At 48.0% G+C, this 16,919-nt stretch overlaps 2 protein-coding genes and 1 long non-coding RNA gene across 5 annotated transcripts in view; 2 read left to right on the forward strand and 1 right to left on the reverse strand.

Annotated features, from left to right (window-relative positions):
• LOC309326840 overlaps positions 1-8,765 on the forward strand; it is a 42,937-nt gene extending 34,172 nt beyond the window's left edge. For both annotated transcript variants that reach the window (XR_014150375.1, XR_014150376.1), the window contains 2 exons: positions 6,657-6,796; positions 8,517-8,765. This is a non-coding gene — a long non-coding RNA (uncharacterized lncRNA). The remainder of the gene's footprint in view (positions 1-6,656; positions 6,797-8,516) is intronic.
• The window catches only part of KCNAB3 (potassium voltage-gated channel subfamily A regulatory beta subunit 3), a 34,395-nt gene that overhangs the window by 16,201 nt on the left and 1,275 nt on the right, over positions 1-16,919 (reverse strand). For both annotated transcript variants that reach the window (XM_081835748.1, XM_081835749.1), the window contains exons 2-5: positions 4,629-4,672; positions 4,297-4,334; positions 4,117-4,196; positions 1,054-1,098 (exon numbers count right to left, since the gene is read on the reverse strand). In XM_081835748.1, coding sequence (XP_081691874.1) covers positions 1,054-1,098; positions 4,117-4,196; positions 4,297-4,334; positions 4,629-4,672 — 207 coding nt within the window. The remainder of the gene's footprint in view (positions 1-1,053; positions 1,099-4,116; positions 4,197-4,296; positions 4,335-4,628; positions 4,673-16,919) is intronic.
• GUCY2D (guanylate cyclase 2D, retinal) overlaps positions 11,894-16,919 on the forward strand; it is a 129,264-nt gene continuing 124,238 nt past the window's right edge. Inside the window, exon 1 of the mRNA XM_081835615.1 lies at positions 11,894-11,956. The gene's annotated coding sequence lies outside the window, so the exon portion shown is untranslated. The remainder of the gene's footprint in view (positions 11,957-16,919) is intronic.

Here is a 16,919-nt window from a genome sequence, read left to right on the forward strand (position 1 = left end):
GTACTGCTGTTTTAAATTTTTTGAATGATTTATTACATAATTGCTTATACCAATAATTTGGTCAATTCTCTCTCATTAGCCTATCTGATTGATTCTCAGATATACACAGTTACAAATACTGTATATCATCAACCAAAGACAAGCCACCCCGCTCTCCAAAGAGTGTAAATCCCGTTATATAGATAACAGAATGTTCATTATGTTTCCATTTCAACTGGTTAACTCTTTTAATAATAATAATAATAATAATTTTTTATTTATATCCCCCCCTCCCCAGCCAAAGCCAGGCTCAGGGTGGCTAACAACAATAAAATAATACAACATTAATTGCTTTGAATTTTTGTTTACAATCAAATGGTGTATACCGTATTTTTCGCCCTATAGGACGCACTTTTTCACCTCCAAAAATGAAGGGGAAATGTGTGTGCGTCCTATGGGGCGAATGCAGGCTTTCGCTGAAGCCTGGAGAGCGAGAGGCGTCGGTGCGCACCGACGTCTCTCGCTCTCCAGGCTCCAGGAAGCTATCCGCAAGCCTTGCACACCTGGGGGGGAGTTCCCCCAGGCGTGCAAGGCTTGCGGGCGGCAGCCGGCAGCGCAGAGCACGGGGCGCCCTCCGGGGGACCCCCCGTGCTCCGCGCAGGTGTCCGCAAGCCTTGCACACCCGGGGGATCTCCCCCTGGGTGCGCAAGGCTTGCAGACGGCAGCCTGCAGTGCGGAGCACGGGGCGCCCTCCGGAGGATGCCCCATGCTTCGCGCAGGTGTCGGCAAGCCTTGCGCACCAGGGGGCGCGTGGGGCGCCCTGAAGCAGAGTGCCCCTCGCGCCAGGCAGACACCGGCCAGCCCCACAAGCTCGGGGGACAGCGGGGAGGCGCAGCAGCGCCATCCCACTGTTCCCCGACCTGGTTTTTTGGGGGGGGGAATAAAGGAAATTTTTTTTCCTTTATTTCCCCCCCAAAAAAGTAGGTGCGTCCTATGGAACAGAGCGTCCTATGGGACGAAAAATACGGTACATTTTAGGAAATCAATAAGTAGCAAACGTATGTGTGTGTTTACCTCCATCCTTTGCTCTTCAAGATATTCCCCAATGTTTTTTCTGCTCTGAATAAAAAAAGACAGAATTTTATGTATATATATATATATATATATATATATGTATATATGTGTATATACAGTACACACACACACACACACACCTGGTTGACTCCTCAGAAATTCATCAAATAAATTACTTTTAATATCTACTTCCAATCATCTGGTGGGACTTAGAACAAGAAATCCCTCTCCCCCCCCCCCAAAAAAAAGGACTGAAAAGAGCAACTGACAAAATGGCCTTCAGCGTGGACACAAAGCCAGCAGATGGTTTCTACCTTGCAGGGTGAATTTTTTTTTTTTTTTCCGCCTTCCAGCAATAAGGATCACAAGCAAACTGCAAAGGAACAGCTTCAGATGCAATCAGTGTCAAGCACAGGGGTTTATTTTTTTTTTGGCTTGGTGATCTGTACTGATGGGCCTTGAAGTTGTTTACTCTCACTGCCATATTTTATTGGGAAAATATTTCAGTTTCTCAAGGGCAACTTTGCTGCTGAGCTGAAAGTCGGCTTCCCATCAGAACTGGCACTGTTACCCCTTCCACATTTATAAGAAACCAGTCTTTTCGGATGGCAGCACCTAACAAGAAAGAAGATTCCACCTAAACATTAGGAAGAACTTCCTGACAGTAAGAGCTGTTTGACAGTGGAATTTGCTGCCAAGGAGTGTGGTGGAGTCTCCTTCTTTGGAGGTCTTTAAGCAGAGGCTTGACAACCATATGTCAGGAGTGCTCTGATGGTGTTTCCTGCTTGGCAGGGGGTTGGACTCCATGGCCCTTGTGGTCTCTTCCAACTCTAGGATTCTATGAACTCTGGAACTCCCTGCCTATTGTCATCAGGCAGATGTACTCTTTTCAACACCTGCTAAAAGTATTTTTTGTTTAGACAAGCCTACCCACACATGTGGAATGCTGGTGTACGTTTTAATTTGTTTTTAGTTTATTGCTGATTATATCATTTGAATGCTTTAAATGGTTGTTTTGACTGATAATTTTATTGTAAAGCACTTTGAGGGGTTTTTTGAACAACAACAATCAACTGGTGTATAGATTTTATTTAAAAAGCTTTCAAGGGAAATGTCAGTGCGGGATTCATGAACTAGATGGTATATCTACAAATTTGATTATATTTGTTTGGGGCTCAACTGAGACTATAGGCCTCTTTCTCTTTCCCAGGTATCAAACCAGCACAGCAAAGTTAGAGAGGCGAGACATTTTCCATGCTGGGCTTGAACGCAGCTGAGCCAATCCTACTCGGCCCCCACTGCTAGCATCCCATCCATCATATAAATATGGCAGATGAATTCAACACGCCATGCTAGCTGCATCTGACAATGTCCTCTGCTAGTTCACGAAAGCTGATGCTGCAATAAATCTGTTCATCTTTAAGGTAGCCACAATACTTTTTGTTGTTGTAACTGCAGCCAACTAAGATAGTAACAGCTGCGGAACTCTGATATGGAATATACTACATTTCAAAATTTGATGAAATGTCATAGATTTCTCTCCCCGCTCCCCAATATTTTGCATTGTTTGCTCTGGCCATCTCTGGGGATTGCTGTTGTTGAATTGTCTACATTCCTGATCTATGGAAGCCCCTGCTGTTGCTGGCGCAAGGAGACGCTGCCTGCGTCCTCCATTCAAATGATCTCACTCTCCCAATCACTTTACATCACCCTGTGGCAGGTTGCATCCCTGTCCCAACTTGCCTTCCTTCAGGGCCAGCTAGCCCCCAAATTCAGCCTGACAGAATCATGTCACGGGGCCTTAATTACTGCATTCTGAAAAGCCTTGAGACAGCTCTTTACTTTGGACATGTCTGGCGGGCAGAAGTCACACAGGACAGCAAGGGCTGAATTTACTGTAATCCGTAGGGAAGGGGAAGATTTCACACTCGGGGTATTTCCTTATCCCCAGCCATCAAGCCAGGTCTCAAACTTAGAACAGGCCACACAGAGAAGAGTAAAGGTGAGAGGGCTTCTGAGCATGGGAAGAGTACCTCTCTTCTACCACTGCCTAGGAAGGCTGGGCCGATAAATCAGATGGGTTGGCTCCCAGATTTGCGGTTTCAGGGCCTTCTTCTAGTGAAATTACCGTATTTTTCGCTCTATAGGACGCACCCGACCATAGGACGCACCTTGTTTTAGAGAGGGAGAACAAGAAAAAAAATTTCTCCCCCTCTCTGCTCAGCGCCCCTTCAGTGAAGCGGCAGGAGAAACGGAGCCCCTTCCATTTCTCCTCCCGCTTGGCTGAAGGGGCGCTGCGCAGCTCTCTCTCTCTGCTGAAACTGGGAGAGTCTTGCTCTCCCGGCTTCAGCAAAAGGATCCCGAAGCCCCTGATGCCTTCAGAGCGTAGTGCGAGTTCCCACTGCGCTCCGCAGGCCTCAGGTTCTTTTGCTTAAGCCGGGAGAGCAAGACTCTCCTGGCTTCAGCGAAAGAAAGCTGAAGCCTGCAGAGCACAGCGGGAACTCGCACTGCACTCTGAAGGCTGCAGGCGGCTATCCCTGAAGCCTGGAGAGCGAGAGGGGTTGGTGCGCACCGACCCCTCTCGCTTTCCAGGCTTCAGCGAAAGCAACGCGAAGCCTCTGGAGCAGCTCGCGGGGGCAGCTCTCCCTCTGCGCTTCGAAGGCTTCGCGTTGCTATCGCTGAAGCCAAGGAGCCTGCATTCGCTCCATAGAATGCATAAACATTTTCCCTTTTTTGGAGTGGAAAAAGTGCGTCCTATAGAGCGAAAAATACGGTAGTTACTGAGAGTGACTTGGCAGGGGGAATGCAAGTGCCAAGACCCCTATGATTCCCCTTCCAACCCCAGAGAGACTCGTTCATGTCATGCAGCTCAGAATAAAGATGGCCACAGCCTAGGGTTGCCAGCTGCGGGGCAGGCAGAAATTCAGAAGGCATAGCTTCCTCCAGTGTGGGAATGCAGCTTCCCCTGTTGAATTTCTCCCTGTCACACAGGGCTATTTGAGGCGCAGGCAGAAAGGTGGCAGCAATCCTGCAAAGAGCCGAGGGCGGAACAGCCAGACATACTTGCCAGAAGCATAGACCTCGGCCGTGTCAAAGAGGTTGACCCCGTTCTCATAAGCGATGGTGAGCACATTTTCCGCCATCTCGAAAAAAAACGAGAGAGGGAGATAAGCGTCAAATAATGGCTGGCAGGAAAATCTCCAGAAGGGAGGAGGGTAGATGGGGCATGGGGCTCGGACTTACCTCATCTGAGATCTGTGACCCAAATGTTACCCAAGTACCTGCAAGGGGAGAAATCAAGATCTTGAGACGGATAGGCGCAGCCAGGCCACACTCCTAGCTCTACCCAAGAGCCACTGTGAAAGGCCCCATCCCAGCAAATGAGCCCACTGGACACAGGATAATCTGAAGGGGGGCTTGCTGATGTCAAGGAACGCTCTGGCAGATGATGGCCTTGGGGCTTGTGAAGAGTGCCTCTGAGCACGTACAAACTGCCCTCCCCGCATTACTACCCCAAAGCAGACATATTGCAACCCCCTGCCATTCCTAGTGTCCCCCTTCTCCCATGAACTCACCCAGGCCGAGACAGGAAACGCGAAGCCCTGATTTGCCAAGGTTCCTGCAAAAAAGGAAAAAGGAAGAACTTCAATCCAGGAGAAACCAAAATTAAGATAAATGTTTTGCTGTGTGGGAGCCTCTTGGAATCCTACAAGTGACATGCTCTCGCAATATTGCGTTACCACTGGAGATTTCATATAACTGTATGCTGGGTCCTGTAAACATATATCCATCTCCCTATACAAACCATCCCAGGTGACAAAATCCTTGAGTGAGCACCTTCTCTCAGTCCCATCAACATCAGAGGCATGGCTGGTGGTGACACAAGAGAGAGCCTTTTTGGTGGTGGCTCCCGTATTGTGAAATTCCCTCCCAAGAGAGGTTAGACTGCTTCCTCCTTGCTTTCCTTCTGCCAGCAAGCTAAGACCTCTCCGTTCAGAAAACCAAGCTCCAGACGATGCTGCCAGGGCAAACTACATTTTATTTGCTGGTTCTAAATGAGTTCTGACGTATTTTAACTATGGCTTTTCTGCCTTTGTGTTGTTACGCACCACCACAATCTCCCAGCAGCGTGAAATTCCAGGAATTCCAGCACCTGCCCAGAGTTCAGTTTTCTTGGAACGAAGGTCAGCAGAGCCTTAGGATATATGGTTTTTTTCACACCTGTTTACAATCTGAGCACAAGATGAACGGCTCGCAGCATTAATGCCCCCAAAGATATTCCTTCTCTTTAAGTCGCAGCTTTGCATCCAGCACAAAGCAAGTAGGTCTCTGTGCCTCCAGCTCCCAGCCTTTATCCTGCCCACTCATACACAGCTCTGGCTACTAGCAACTAGAGGAGGCAGGTGGAGGAAAAGCCCACCCATTTGACTGGAGGGGGGGGCATCACTTAGTTGGGGCTCTTGCAACCAATTCAATTCTTTGGGGATGTTGATGAGGACACTGAAGTAGCCAGTTAAGGTCACTGCCTTACAAACTTGTCTGACCACTTCAGCAACCTCCTCTGACCTTCAGCAACCTTCTTCTTCTTCTTCTTCTTCTTTGGCAACCCCTCGTAGCTGAGTAAGATTGTCTTCCATAAACACAGTTTTGACAGTGAGTCCATAAGTGACTGTGGAGGCCAATTCTGGATCCACACGTCCTTCCACAGTGGGGACATTGGTTTCTGGGCGGGAGTTGATCACGGTGTGTATTTGCCAAGCGTGCCTTCCTCTTAGCATGTTTCTCCCTTGCGTCCTGAGTTCGAGTGTCTTCAAAGGCTGTTCTCCAAGTGGAGCGCTCACAGGCAAGTGCTTCCCAATTGTTGGTGTTTATATTACACTTTTTTAAAGATTTGCCTTGAGACGGTCTTTAAACCTCTTTTGTTGACCGCCAGCATTATGCTTTCCATTTTTAAGTTTGGGATAGAGTAGTTGCTCTGATAGAGTCTGACCCTCACAGAGTACATAACCCCCCAGAATTGGAAGGGACTCAGGCCAAAATCTAAACTTCCCCTCCAAACCCACAACAGTATTTTATAAAGTTTATATATATGTATATATAAAAATATGTCGGGACGCAGGTGGTACTGTGGGTTAAACCACAGGCCCTAGGACTTGCCGATCAGAAGGTCGGCAGTTCAAATCCCTGCGACGGGGTGAGCTCCCGTTGCTTGGTCCCTGCTCCTGCCAACCTAGCAGTTCGAAAGCACAAAGTGCAAGTAGATAAATAGGTACCACTCCGGTGGGAAGGTAAACGGCGTTTCCGTGTGCTGCTCTGGTTCACCAGAAGCAGCTTAGTCATGCTGGCCACATGACCCGGAAACTGTACGCCGGCTCCCTCGGCCAATAAAGTGAGATGAGCACCGCAACCCCAGAGTCGGCCACGACTGCACCTAATGGTCAGGGGTCCCTTTACCTTTACTTTATAAATGTCGCAAGCTGCCTTGATTCCCAACTTGGAAGAAAGGTGAGATAAAAATGCATTAAGTAATAATAACAACCATTATTATTATTATTATTATTATTATTATTATTATTATTATTATCCCCACACGAGCCCACCAGACTGCTTCAATCTGCTGAATTGGCACTTTTACAGGTCCCGCATAACACCCTTTCTGCATCTGCAAGAACTGCTCCTTGGAACTCCCTGCTGGAAAAAAATATTGTTTAGACAAGCCTACCCAGGTGCTTAGAAAGCCGAGGTGAGTTTCAACTTGTTTAGCGTTTCAACTTTCTGTAAGTTACAACTTTCTAGTGTTGTAAATAATTCTTAGTGCTCATTTTATTCCTTTTTCTTTTTTTTTTCTTTTCTTTTTTTTTTTGCAAACTGCTTTGAGGTTCTTCCTGCAATCAAGGAGTGTAGAACGTTTATGAAATACTAATACTAATATCAGCACAGAGCAACACAGTCTCTCCCCCAAGGACATTTCCATCAAATCCAACAGATAACACAGCAAGGGGGGCTTCTAGGAGAAGGCCTGCCGATGAGGGGGAAACTGGGTTCGTTTTATTTTACATTAAGTGTAAAGTTAAGCAAACTGGGACAAGGGAGAGATTGGTGGTTCCCAATTAGCTAATTACTGAGGACCCCCGATTTTTCAAAAGCCAAACCACGGGCCCCTTACTTTTGAAAATTTTGATAACTCAAAACTGGAAAACTCAAGATCTACCCACACTGGAAGAGTGGCAGATGCAGCTGATGGACTATATGCAACTGGCCGAGATGACCGGCAGAATCCGTGATCTGGGAGAAGAGAAGATGGAGGAAGACTGGGAGAAATTTAAGATGTATTTACAAAAACATTGTAATTTGGTTGAATGTTAAGAAGGATGCTAGATTATAAAAAATTGGCCACCACTAAACTAGATTTAAATTTGATGATAAGTGAGACTAAAGAAAATATAAAAAAATTTTGGAAGAAGTGCTAGATTATATTTGAATGAGTGGACATGAGATTGTAAACAAGTTGATAATTTGTTTGGAAAAAATTTTTAACGATGTAAATGGGAGCGGGAGACGTGAGGGAGTCCAAAGAAGTGTTGAAATTGTTGTAAAAGAAGTAAGATTGTTTATTATGTGTGCATTTATATTTAAAAACCTTAATAAATATTTATAAAAAAAAAAAGAAAATTTTGATAACTCTATATGGTCTGTGCAAAGCAATTTTTTGAAGAAAATGTGGGGTGGCCCCTAATAAGCAAAGGATCTTAGGCATAGTAAAAAAACAACAACCAAAAAAACACACCAACAGACCATAAAATTTGTGATATTTCCACAAATTGCCTACCCCTAGACAGTAGGACGTTTAGTTAAAGCCATGGTTTTCCCCGGTAGTGATGTATGGAAGTGAGAGCTGGACTGTAAAGAAGGCTGATCGCCAAAGAATGGATGCTTTTGAATTCTGGTGCTGGAGGAGACTCTTGAGAGTCCCATGGACTGCAAGAAGATCAAATGCATCCATTCTTAAGGAAATCAGCCCTGAGTGCTCACTGGAAGGACGGATCCTGAAGCAACCCTTAGATTTTTTAAAAAAACTGGTAAGCATGTGAACACATCCCATGGAGCGCTCTCTCTCTCTCTCTCTCTCTGCAAGAGCCCAAAGAAACTGTATCAGATGTTTGTACCCAATCCCAGCTCACTTGCCACCCAGAAACTCACAGGTTTCCCCCCTGCCAGCAAGCAGGCCCTGGTCACGGGCAGAGGCTTAGTGATCCTTGGATTATTATGGTGGCTTTCACTGTGCAATTAACAAGATAAGTGAGTCCCTGGCAGGGGATGGTGCCGCGGACCTCCTCCCTGTGTTCTGTAGACCCCCGGACCCCCAATTGGGAACCACTGGTCTAGGCTGTAGCAGCATGCCTCGCTAGAGCACATCTGAAACTCTGCTTCCTCAAACATATCATTTTCCTTCCACTCTACAGAGCAACATATCGATCCAAGCCTGCTCGTGCCACCTCTTAGCTTGCGCCAAGCAGAGCACATGCACCAGGACGCCCATCAACACTCCAACCGCTGCTGCGTCCGAAAGGGCACCGAAAAAGAGGCAGCATATGCAGAAGACTATTTATGTGAGAGACCATTCAAACATGCTATTCCTTACCTCTAATGTGAGATGGTAAAAAGGTAAAGGTAAAGGGACCCCTGACCATTAGGTCTCCAGTTGTGACCAACTCTGGGGTTGTGGCACTCATCTCGCTTTACTGGCCGAGGGAGCCGGCGTACAGCTTCCAGGTCATGTCGAACCAGAGCAGTGCACGGAAACGCCGTTTAACTTCCCGCCAGAGTGGTACCTATTTATCTACTTTGACGTGCTTTCAAACTGCTAGGTTGGCAGGAGCAGGGACCGAGCAGCGGGAGCTCACCCTGTCGCAGGGATTTGAACCGCCAACCTTCTGATCGGCAAGTCCTAGGCTCTGTGGTTTAACCCACAGCGCCACCCACATCCCAATGTGAGATGGTACATCTTAGCAAAACTTTGCAGCATATGGTTCTGCTAACTGGGGGAACTTGCACCTTCCAAGACATAGGTGAAGGCTTGGTCAGGGCTTGATAAAGTATTGGTGAAGACTGAGTAGAAAACAGCTGGAATTTTGTAATGCTGGTACGATGATGATCATCCGGTGCCCAAGTTTCATCTCCTGAATTACATTTTGGCATTAGTTGCCTGCATCACAAAAATGCAATCCAGGGTGGACTTAATCTCTCTTAACTGGTTCATTGTGCAAATCGGCTGAGTGACGAATCTGCAAGCGAGCACAGCCAGGACTCCTGGGTTCCTCTCGCGGGCACTTTCCCCCGAGTGACTGCACCAAGCGCCCTGGGAGGTGTCCGGCTCCCTCTCAGAGCCTCGCTTTCCCCCTCCGCTTCGTGTTCATTAGCGCTGCCGTCTGCCCAGCGCGCCTCTCGCAGCTTCGTTAACCAGCGGAGCCACCGCTGTGAGCGGTTAACGGAGGATAAAAATAGATGGGAGCCTGAGCTCGGGGCTTGGAAATGGGGTCACTGCAGCCGATGGCTGGGAGCTTCTGCTATTGAGATAATGGGGAGGGGGTGGGGGTGAGCAGGACTTTAGAGGAAATGGCAGTGGGGCGAAGGGCAGGGGTGGGTTCAGCTGCTGCCTCTGGCACTACTTCTGGGGTGGAGCAGAGATAAGAACACAAGAAGATTCCGGCTTTGCAGGGGGTTGGACTGGATAACCTTTGGAGGTCCCTTCCGATTCTATGATTCAGGCCAGTGGCCCATCTAGTCCAGAATTCTGTTCTCACAGTGGTCAGCCAGAGCCCCTCTCCCTTCCTTTGGTTTCCAGCGAAAAGCATTGCCATTCAAGAGCCCTCTCCTCCATGATTTTGTCCAATCCTCTTTTAAAGCCATTTAAGTTTGCCAACAAAGGCCCATATAGTTCAGGCTATGGTTTTCCCAGTAGTGATGTATGGAAGTGAGAGCTGGACCATAAAGAAGGCTGATCGCCCAAGAATGGATGCTTTTGAATTCTGGTGCTGGAGGAGACTCTTGAGAGTCCCATGGACTGCAAGAAGATCAAACCTCTCCATTCTGAAGGAAATCAGCCCTGAGTGCTCACTGGAAGGACAGATCCTGAAGCTGAGGCTCCAAGACTTTGGCCACCTCAGAAGAAGAGAAGACTCCCTGGAAAAGACCCTGATGCTGGGAAAGATGGAGGGCACAAGGAGAAGGGGACGACGGAGGACGAGATGGTGGGACAGTGTTCTCAAAGCGACCAGCATGAGTCTGACCAAACTGCGGGAGGCAGTGGAAGACAGGAGGGCCTGGCGTGCTCTGATCCAGGGGGTCACAAAGAGTCGGACACAACTAAACGACTAAACAACAACAACAACAAGTTGGAGGTTGTCGCTGCAGAGCTCTTTGGACAAAGGCTGCTCAACGGTTGCACTAATATTAGTAAGGTTGTTGTAGAAGAAGCCCCCCAAAAGCTGTGAGATAAGCTACTACAGCACGGCTGAATGTATGATTGTTTGTTTGTTTCCCACCCTTCACCCTAATGTCCCTGGGCAGGCTACGCTAACAAAGCGCAATATTCAAAACAGTTCAAAACAACTTAGAAGTTGAAAAACAAGCCAGGTTCTAAAAACACGGGTCAGTATTAAAGGCAGTGCCATGGAGCATGCACAGAGTGCGTTTCATCATAGCGACACACTGGAGAATGAGAAGGGGCTCTCCAGGATGACTTGCAAATAGTTCTGAGCCTCTGCATTTTCCTGTTAAACCCAGTAAGTCGTGCTCTTTCCACAGAACAAGGAGTAGGTGACTGAATTTATGGGACTGGCAGAGATGACCGGCAGAATTCGTGACCAGAGGAGAGAGACAGTGGAAGAGGACTGGAAAAAATTTAAAATTTATCTTAAAAATTGTTGTAAAATTTCGGAATGTTAAGATGTCAAGGGATTTGATATAAAGAATTACAGCTGTAAAAATTTAAGCTTAAGAAAATTTTAAAGAGAATTAAATATAAAAATGGATGAAGGATTGCTAAAAAAATTTAAAACAAGGATGCAGTGAAGGGGAGGTATGGGGAAGTCGTGTTATGTTTGTTTGTTTTTTGTTTATGTTGTAAAATTAAAAAAAATTATTTTTTTTAAAAAAAAAAAACAGAACAAGGAGTAGGGATCAATCACTTGGGCAATTTCCATCTCTCTCCTTCCCTTTCCCTTTTTTTGACCTTCAAGGCAAGGTTTACTCACAGTCTCTGTCCAGGCCTGCGAAGGCGTAGGTTCAAATCCTTGCTCAGCTATGGACCTTGCACAGTCACTCTCTATCTCAGCCTAACCTGCCTCGCAAGGTTGTTCTGAAGGTGAAATGGGTGGGGCAGGGAGGAGAACAAGGTTCAATGCCTTAAGCTCCTTGAAGAAGCTCAGATTAAAGATATACTGTAGTAAATAGCCAGTTAAGTAAACTATGGTTTTCCCAGTAGTGATGTATGGAAGTGAGAGCTGGACAATAAAGAAGGCTGATCACCCAAGAATGGATGCTTTTGAATTCTGGTGCTGGAGGAGACTCTTGAGAGTCCCATGGACTGCAAGAAGATCAAACCTCTCCATTCTGAAGGAAATCAGCCCTGAGTGCTCACTGGAAGGACACATCCTGAAGCTGAGGCTCCAAGACTTTGGCCTCCTCATGAGAAAAGAAGACTCCCTGGAAAAGACCCTGATGTTGGGAAGGATGGAGGGCCCAAGGAGAAGGGGATGACAGAGGAGATGGTGGGACAGTGTTCTCGAAGCTCCCAGCATGAGTTTGACCAAACTGCGGGAGGCAGTGGAAGACAGGAGTGCCTGGCGTGCTCTGGTCCAGGGGGTCACGAAGAGGCGGACACGACTAAACAACAACAACAGTCGCCAACTTCTTTCAGTGCCCTTGCTCCTGTGCTGGAACAGGACCCACAGACATTAAGCAGGCGGAGATTTGCTCATCACCCCTCTTCAAATGCCAAACTCTGTATCACCGCCACTGCTGCAGACCAACTGAAAATTGCTGAGGGTCTTAGAATTGTAGATATGTATTTCGAGCTGGAAGGAGCCTAGAGGGTCATTTAGTCCAACCCCCTGCAATGCAGGAATCTCAACATGCGGTTTCCCATCCAGTTCGACACCAGACCACACCCTGCTTAGCTTTGCAAAAGTACTAGCAGTTTTCTTGCTCCACGGAAGACCACTTATTACTTTTCCTGCCTTCTGTGGCAGTTGTAATGCACCGTAGCAGGTGCTGCACGATTCTTAATTGCATTTTTACAGACATACAGTGGTGCCCCGCAAGACGAACGCCTCGCAAGACGGAAAACCCGCTAGACGAAATGGTTTTCTGTTTTGGAGGCGCTTTGCAAAACGAATTTCCCTATGGGGTTGCTTCGCAAGACGAAAATGTCTTGCGAGTTCCTGCGGGGTTTTCCCCCTCCCCCCCTTTTCCTAAGCCACTTATCAGCTGATCCGCTAAAAGCCGCTAAACCGCTAATAGCGCTAATCCGCTAAGCTGTCAATGGGCTTGCTTCGCAAGACGAAAAAACCACTATACGAAGAGCCTCACGGAACGGATTAATTTCGTCTTGCGAGGCACCACTGTACCACCAAAGACCACCTGAAGACCACAGCTGCCCCACGGACCACAGACAGGAAACCCCTGCTCAGCTTCGTAGAAAAATCTGTCTGTCGCATTGAAGATGGAGGAAGTTTGTTTTTCTGCTGCCCCAGAGGGTAAGACCCGAACCAAACATTATTCAATATTTATTTCATTTTACGCCCCCCTTCATCCATAGATCTCAGGGTAGTTGACAGCATAAAAAATACAATGTGAAAGCACAAAATATATAATAAAGTCAGGGGGGAAAAGGAAACAGACCAATAACCCCACTCCCAGCCATCCAAATGACAATAATGGAGATTCTGACTAAATGTCAGGAAGAACTTTCTTTTAAATAATTTTTATTAAAAATTTTCTTAAGTTTTCAAAAGTACGAGCATTGTCTCTTTTTCAGGTTGTGTTTTCTACAGATCAATCACATTTGCTGTGAGACATTAGTGTTATATGCAGTATGGGGGTCCCTCTTCCAACTCTACAATGCTATGATTCTACAAAAACCTGCACAGACTGGCAGCAACCCTCTGGGATTTCACATGGCAGTGTGTGTGGGAGTTTCTCCCAGCCTGGAATTGAACCCGTCACCCGATGCTCTGCTGCTGAGCCAGAGGTCTCTCTTGGAGGGGCAGGGGGAGGTGAGAGAGAGAGGTGGTTATGGCAACCCCATTCCCTCCTCCCTTCCCCACATCGGGGGCAAGTATCAAAGTCCCCTACCCACCAGCTGCCGCGCGGATACGGATCGCGACTTGGCCTCATAATTAAACCATAAGGGAGCTGTGGAAAACAGATGGTGGAGGGGAGACAAGCCAGAAACTCAATCGCGGGGGCCCCCACAACTCTCCAGTGGACCAGAACAACCTAAATCGCTCAGAAGGAACCATAGAATTTTAAAGTTGGGAGGCGGGACCAAAGGGTCCTCTAGCTCAACATCCTAAAGGTGGGTTTCATGGAACAATATACCCAGCCCTAAAGCAATGACAAACCTAGACAGCATCTAAAAAAGCAGAGACATCACCTTGCCAACAAAGGTCCGTATAGTTAAAGCTCTGGTTTTCCCAGTAGTGATGTATGGAAGTGAGAGCTGGACCATAAAGAAGGCTCATCGTCGAAGAATTGATGCCTTTGAATTCTGGTGCTGGGGGCGACTCTTAAGAGTCCCATGGACTGCAAGAAGATCAAACCTATCCATTCTGAAGGAAATCAGCCCTGAGGGCTCACTGGAAGGACAGATCCTGAAGCTGAGGCTCCAAGACTTTGGCCACCTCATGAGAAGAGAAGACTCCCTGGAAAAGACCCTGATGTTGGGAAAGATGGAGGGCACAAGGAGAAGGGGACAGCAGAGGATGAGATGGTGGGACAGTGTTCTTGAAGCTACCAGCATGAGTTTGACCAAACTGCGGGAGGCAGTGGAAGACAGGAGTGCCTGGCGTGCTCTGGTCCAGGGGGTCACAAAGAGGCGGACACGACTAAACAACAACAACATACCCAGCCCTGAGCCCGTGCCAGATCGTAAGGCCATATTAAAGGACAGGGGAGCCCTCGCCCACTTCCTAAATAACCTCTACACTTCAAGACAAGGTGCTTGACTGCAACGCAGGGACCACACACCCCATGGTGACTGGGGCTGCTGGGAGTTGTAGCCCCAAACAGGTACCTGGGGGAGGGCATCAGGTTGGCAAAGGGTGGGCTACCTGGTCCAAGTAGGGAACGGGGTGCAGATGGTAGGAGGGGTAGGTTACTGAGGTCCTATATATCTGTCTAACCCCAGGGCACAATTGCACAGGGAATATCTCCTGTGCAAGCCATATTGAGCATCTCTAAAGGCCAAGGGGCAAGACTGGGTTTTCTGCCACTGGTATCCAGAGCGCTTGGCCCTTTGGAAGCGATAGCCCCAGGTGACTCAAGCCAGCTGGTCAACCTGCAGGAAAACCCTCAGTCACCTGGCCAGGGGGGGGCATTACCCCCCCCCACCCCCCAAATCCTGGAGGCCCAATAAAGTGACTAATAATCCATCAATCTCCCTGAGTGTAATCAAAACCTATTCCAGGGGGCAACACTCGAAGTCCAGATACTGTTGGTGGTTATTGGGTGCTGAAAATGGCATGTGCGATGGCTGCTTGTGCTGGTTCAGTGGTATGCAAAAAAGCACTCTCTACATGCTCAGGGGTCACTAGCTGAAAAAGACTTTCACTCAGCCTCCAGCACAAATTTTGCCCTCTTCTGATTGTAGTGATCGCCCCTCCCCATGCACTTAAACCTCAGTTTGGGGTTTCCTCTGCACAATGCACTTATCTCCCCCCCCCCCCATAAAAAAGTTTAATATGCCATAAACTTCCTTAGGCGCCTTCTGTACACAGCAATGGTTGGATATAAACACTGAACATAAATAATAAATATTCAGCAATGTTTTCATCTACATCTTCAAGAGGAATGAGATCAGAAGCGGGAATACAATTTGCAGCCCAAAATAGAACACTATACCTGTATTTTTACATAAATACATCAATCTCCTTTGTGCGAACACACACACACAAAAACACATATACATATTAATTTCTTTCTTGCAGAACTGAGGTCCTTGACCATCACCTCTAGCCCCCAAGGAACAGACATGTTGAAAGTTCAGCATCTCCTGCTTTTAATCTGGCTTTCCAACCTCGGAACCGGGCTGGCTCTGGCCCAGGGCAACCTGAGCAGAGGCGCAGAGCGGCAATTATGGGCTCTACGAGGCGGTTTGGAAGCCGGCCAGCCCCAGCAACAACCCTACTCTGTGGTGCACCAGGGGAATTGGACCCAGGAGTCCTGGCCGCCTGCCAGGCCCATCCCAACCTCAATCAAAAACCCACTCGGCTCCACGCCTGTGCCAGAAAACTCAGGAGTCCTGGCTCCCTCCCCCTCTTCCCCCACAACCTATTTCTAGGCAGGCAAAACACACACAAAACACACACAGCACATAAAAGGAAACCCCAGAGTCCTCCTGCCTTCACATTTTCATATATCCCTCCCCCCAAAAAACACTCAGCAGAAATAACAGCCTCTTCATGAAACACCACCACTAGGCCTCACTGCCCTTCCTGGGTCTGAGGACTTGTGCCAGAGGGGTGTTTATACATAGCACAGGCCTAAATTGGGCTGGGATGAGAATGAGGGAAGATTTGAGGAGTGCTTGGGGGGGGCGGGTTCCAGTTCCTTTCTCTTCCACGGCCCACCCCTGCATTACTGCAACATTCAGACATTACGCCAAAACAGATGCAGAGAGATTTTGGGTGCCCTATAAATTTTTTTTAGCATCCAAACCTGACCTTCTTCCCTCGCCACAAAACCCTCTCCAGCAAAACCTGCAGATTGTGGGTTTCTCCAGATTGTGTTAAGCTACCACTCCCCCCCCCCACGCCCCTCCCTGACCTCCCAAAGGTGATGGGCTCCCCACACTCCCAATTTTCCTTTTTTAAAAAAAACCTCCAGAGTTTTTTCACAAGTACATGGGGGGAGTGTTCCTGCCTCCCCCGCCTTTATGCACCCCTCCTTGCTCCAACCCGCTAGATCCTATGTTCCTCCCCCTGTTTCAGAGAACCCAGGCGTCCTGGCTCACAGGCACAGCACCCCCCCAACAAGGTTCTCTCCTCCCCACCCACCCTTTCTTGTGAGCAAATGGATTAACCTTGGGGTTAGCAGAGATCTGACCCAACTTTGATTAAAATGCCAAATATGAAGAGAGAGATTGGAAGTGTGGCGTCTGTGCAGTTCTGAGTCTGTGCTTGGGGTGGGGCGGGGCGAAAGCAGTAACTACTGGGGGGGGCTGCTTTGGCCTCTTTGTGCCTCCCCACCCCCCATTCCAAAACAGCTCCTCTAAGAGGAACCGAACTCGCTGCGTAATCCAGAGTTAGATGAACCCCCCTTCCCCTTCAGTCTTTTGAGGTTCAGGGAGAGCTTTTCTACCCAGGACCCCCCCCCCAATCTTTGCTCCTTCACCCCACTAGTTCTCTTACCTCCCCCCCCCACAACATTTAGGGTAGGATCCTGGCCTGACACAATCTCTGTTTGTAGGTCAGAATTTCTTCTCAAAGAACCCAAGAGTCCTGGGACCCGTAATCTCAAAGTATCCACAAGGGACAAGTTCACACTCCCCCCCTTTCCCCACCCCCCAATAGCTGTCCCTGGGATTTTGCTCCCCTCCAACGTGCCTTTCCTGCTTCTCCTTGCCCTCTGGACCACATCCTCCG

This window comes from Podarcis erhardii (genome assembly GCF_964252035.2).
Source record: "Podarcis erhardii genome assembly, chromosome: 13".
Classification (NCBI taxonomy): Eukaryota; Metazoa; Chordata; class Lepidosauria; order Squamata; family Lacertidae; genus Podarcis; species Podarcis erhardii.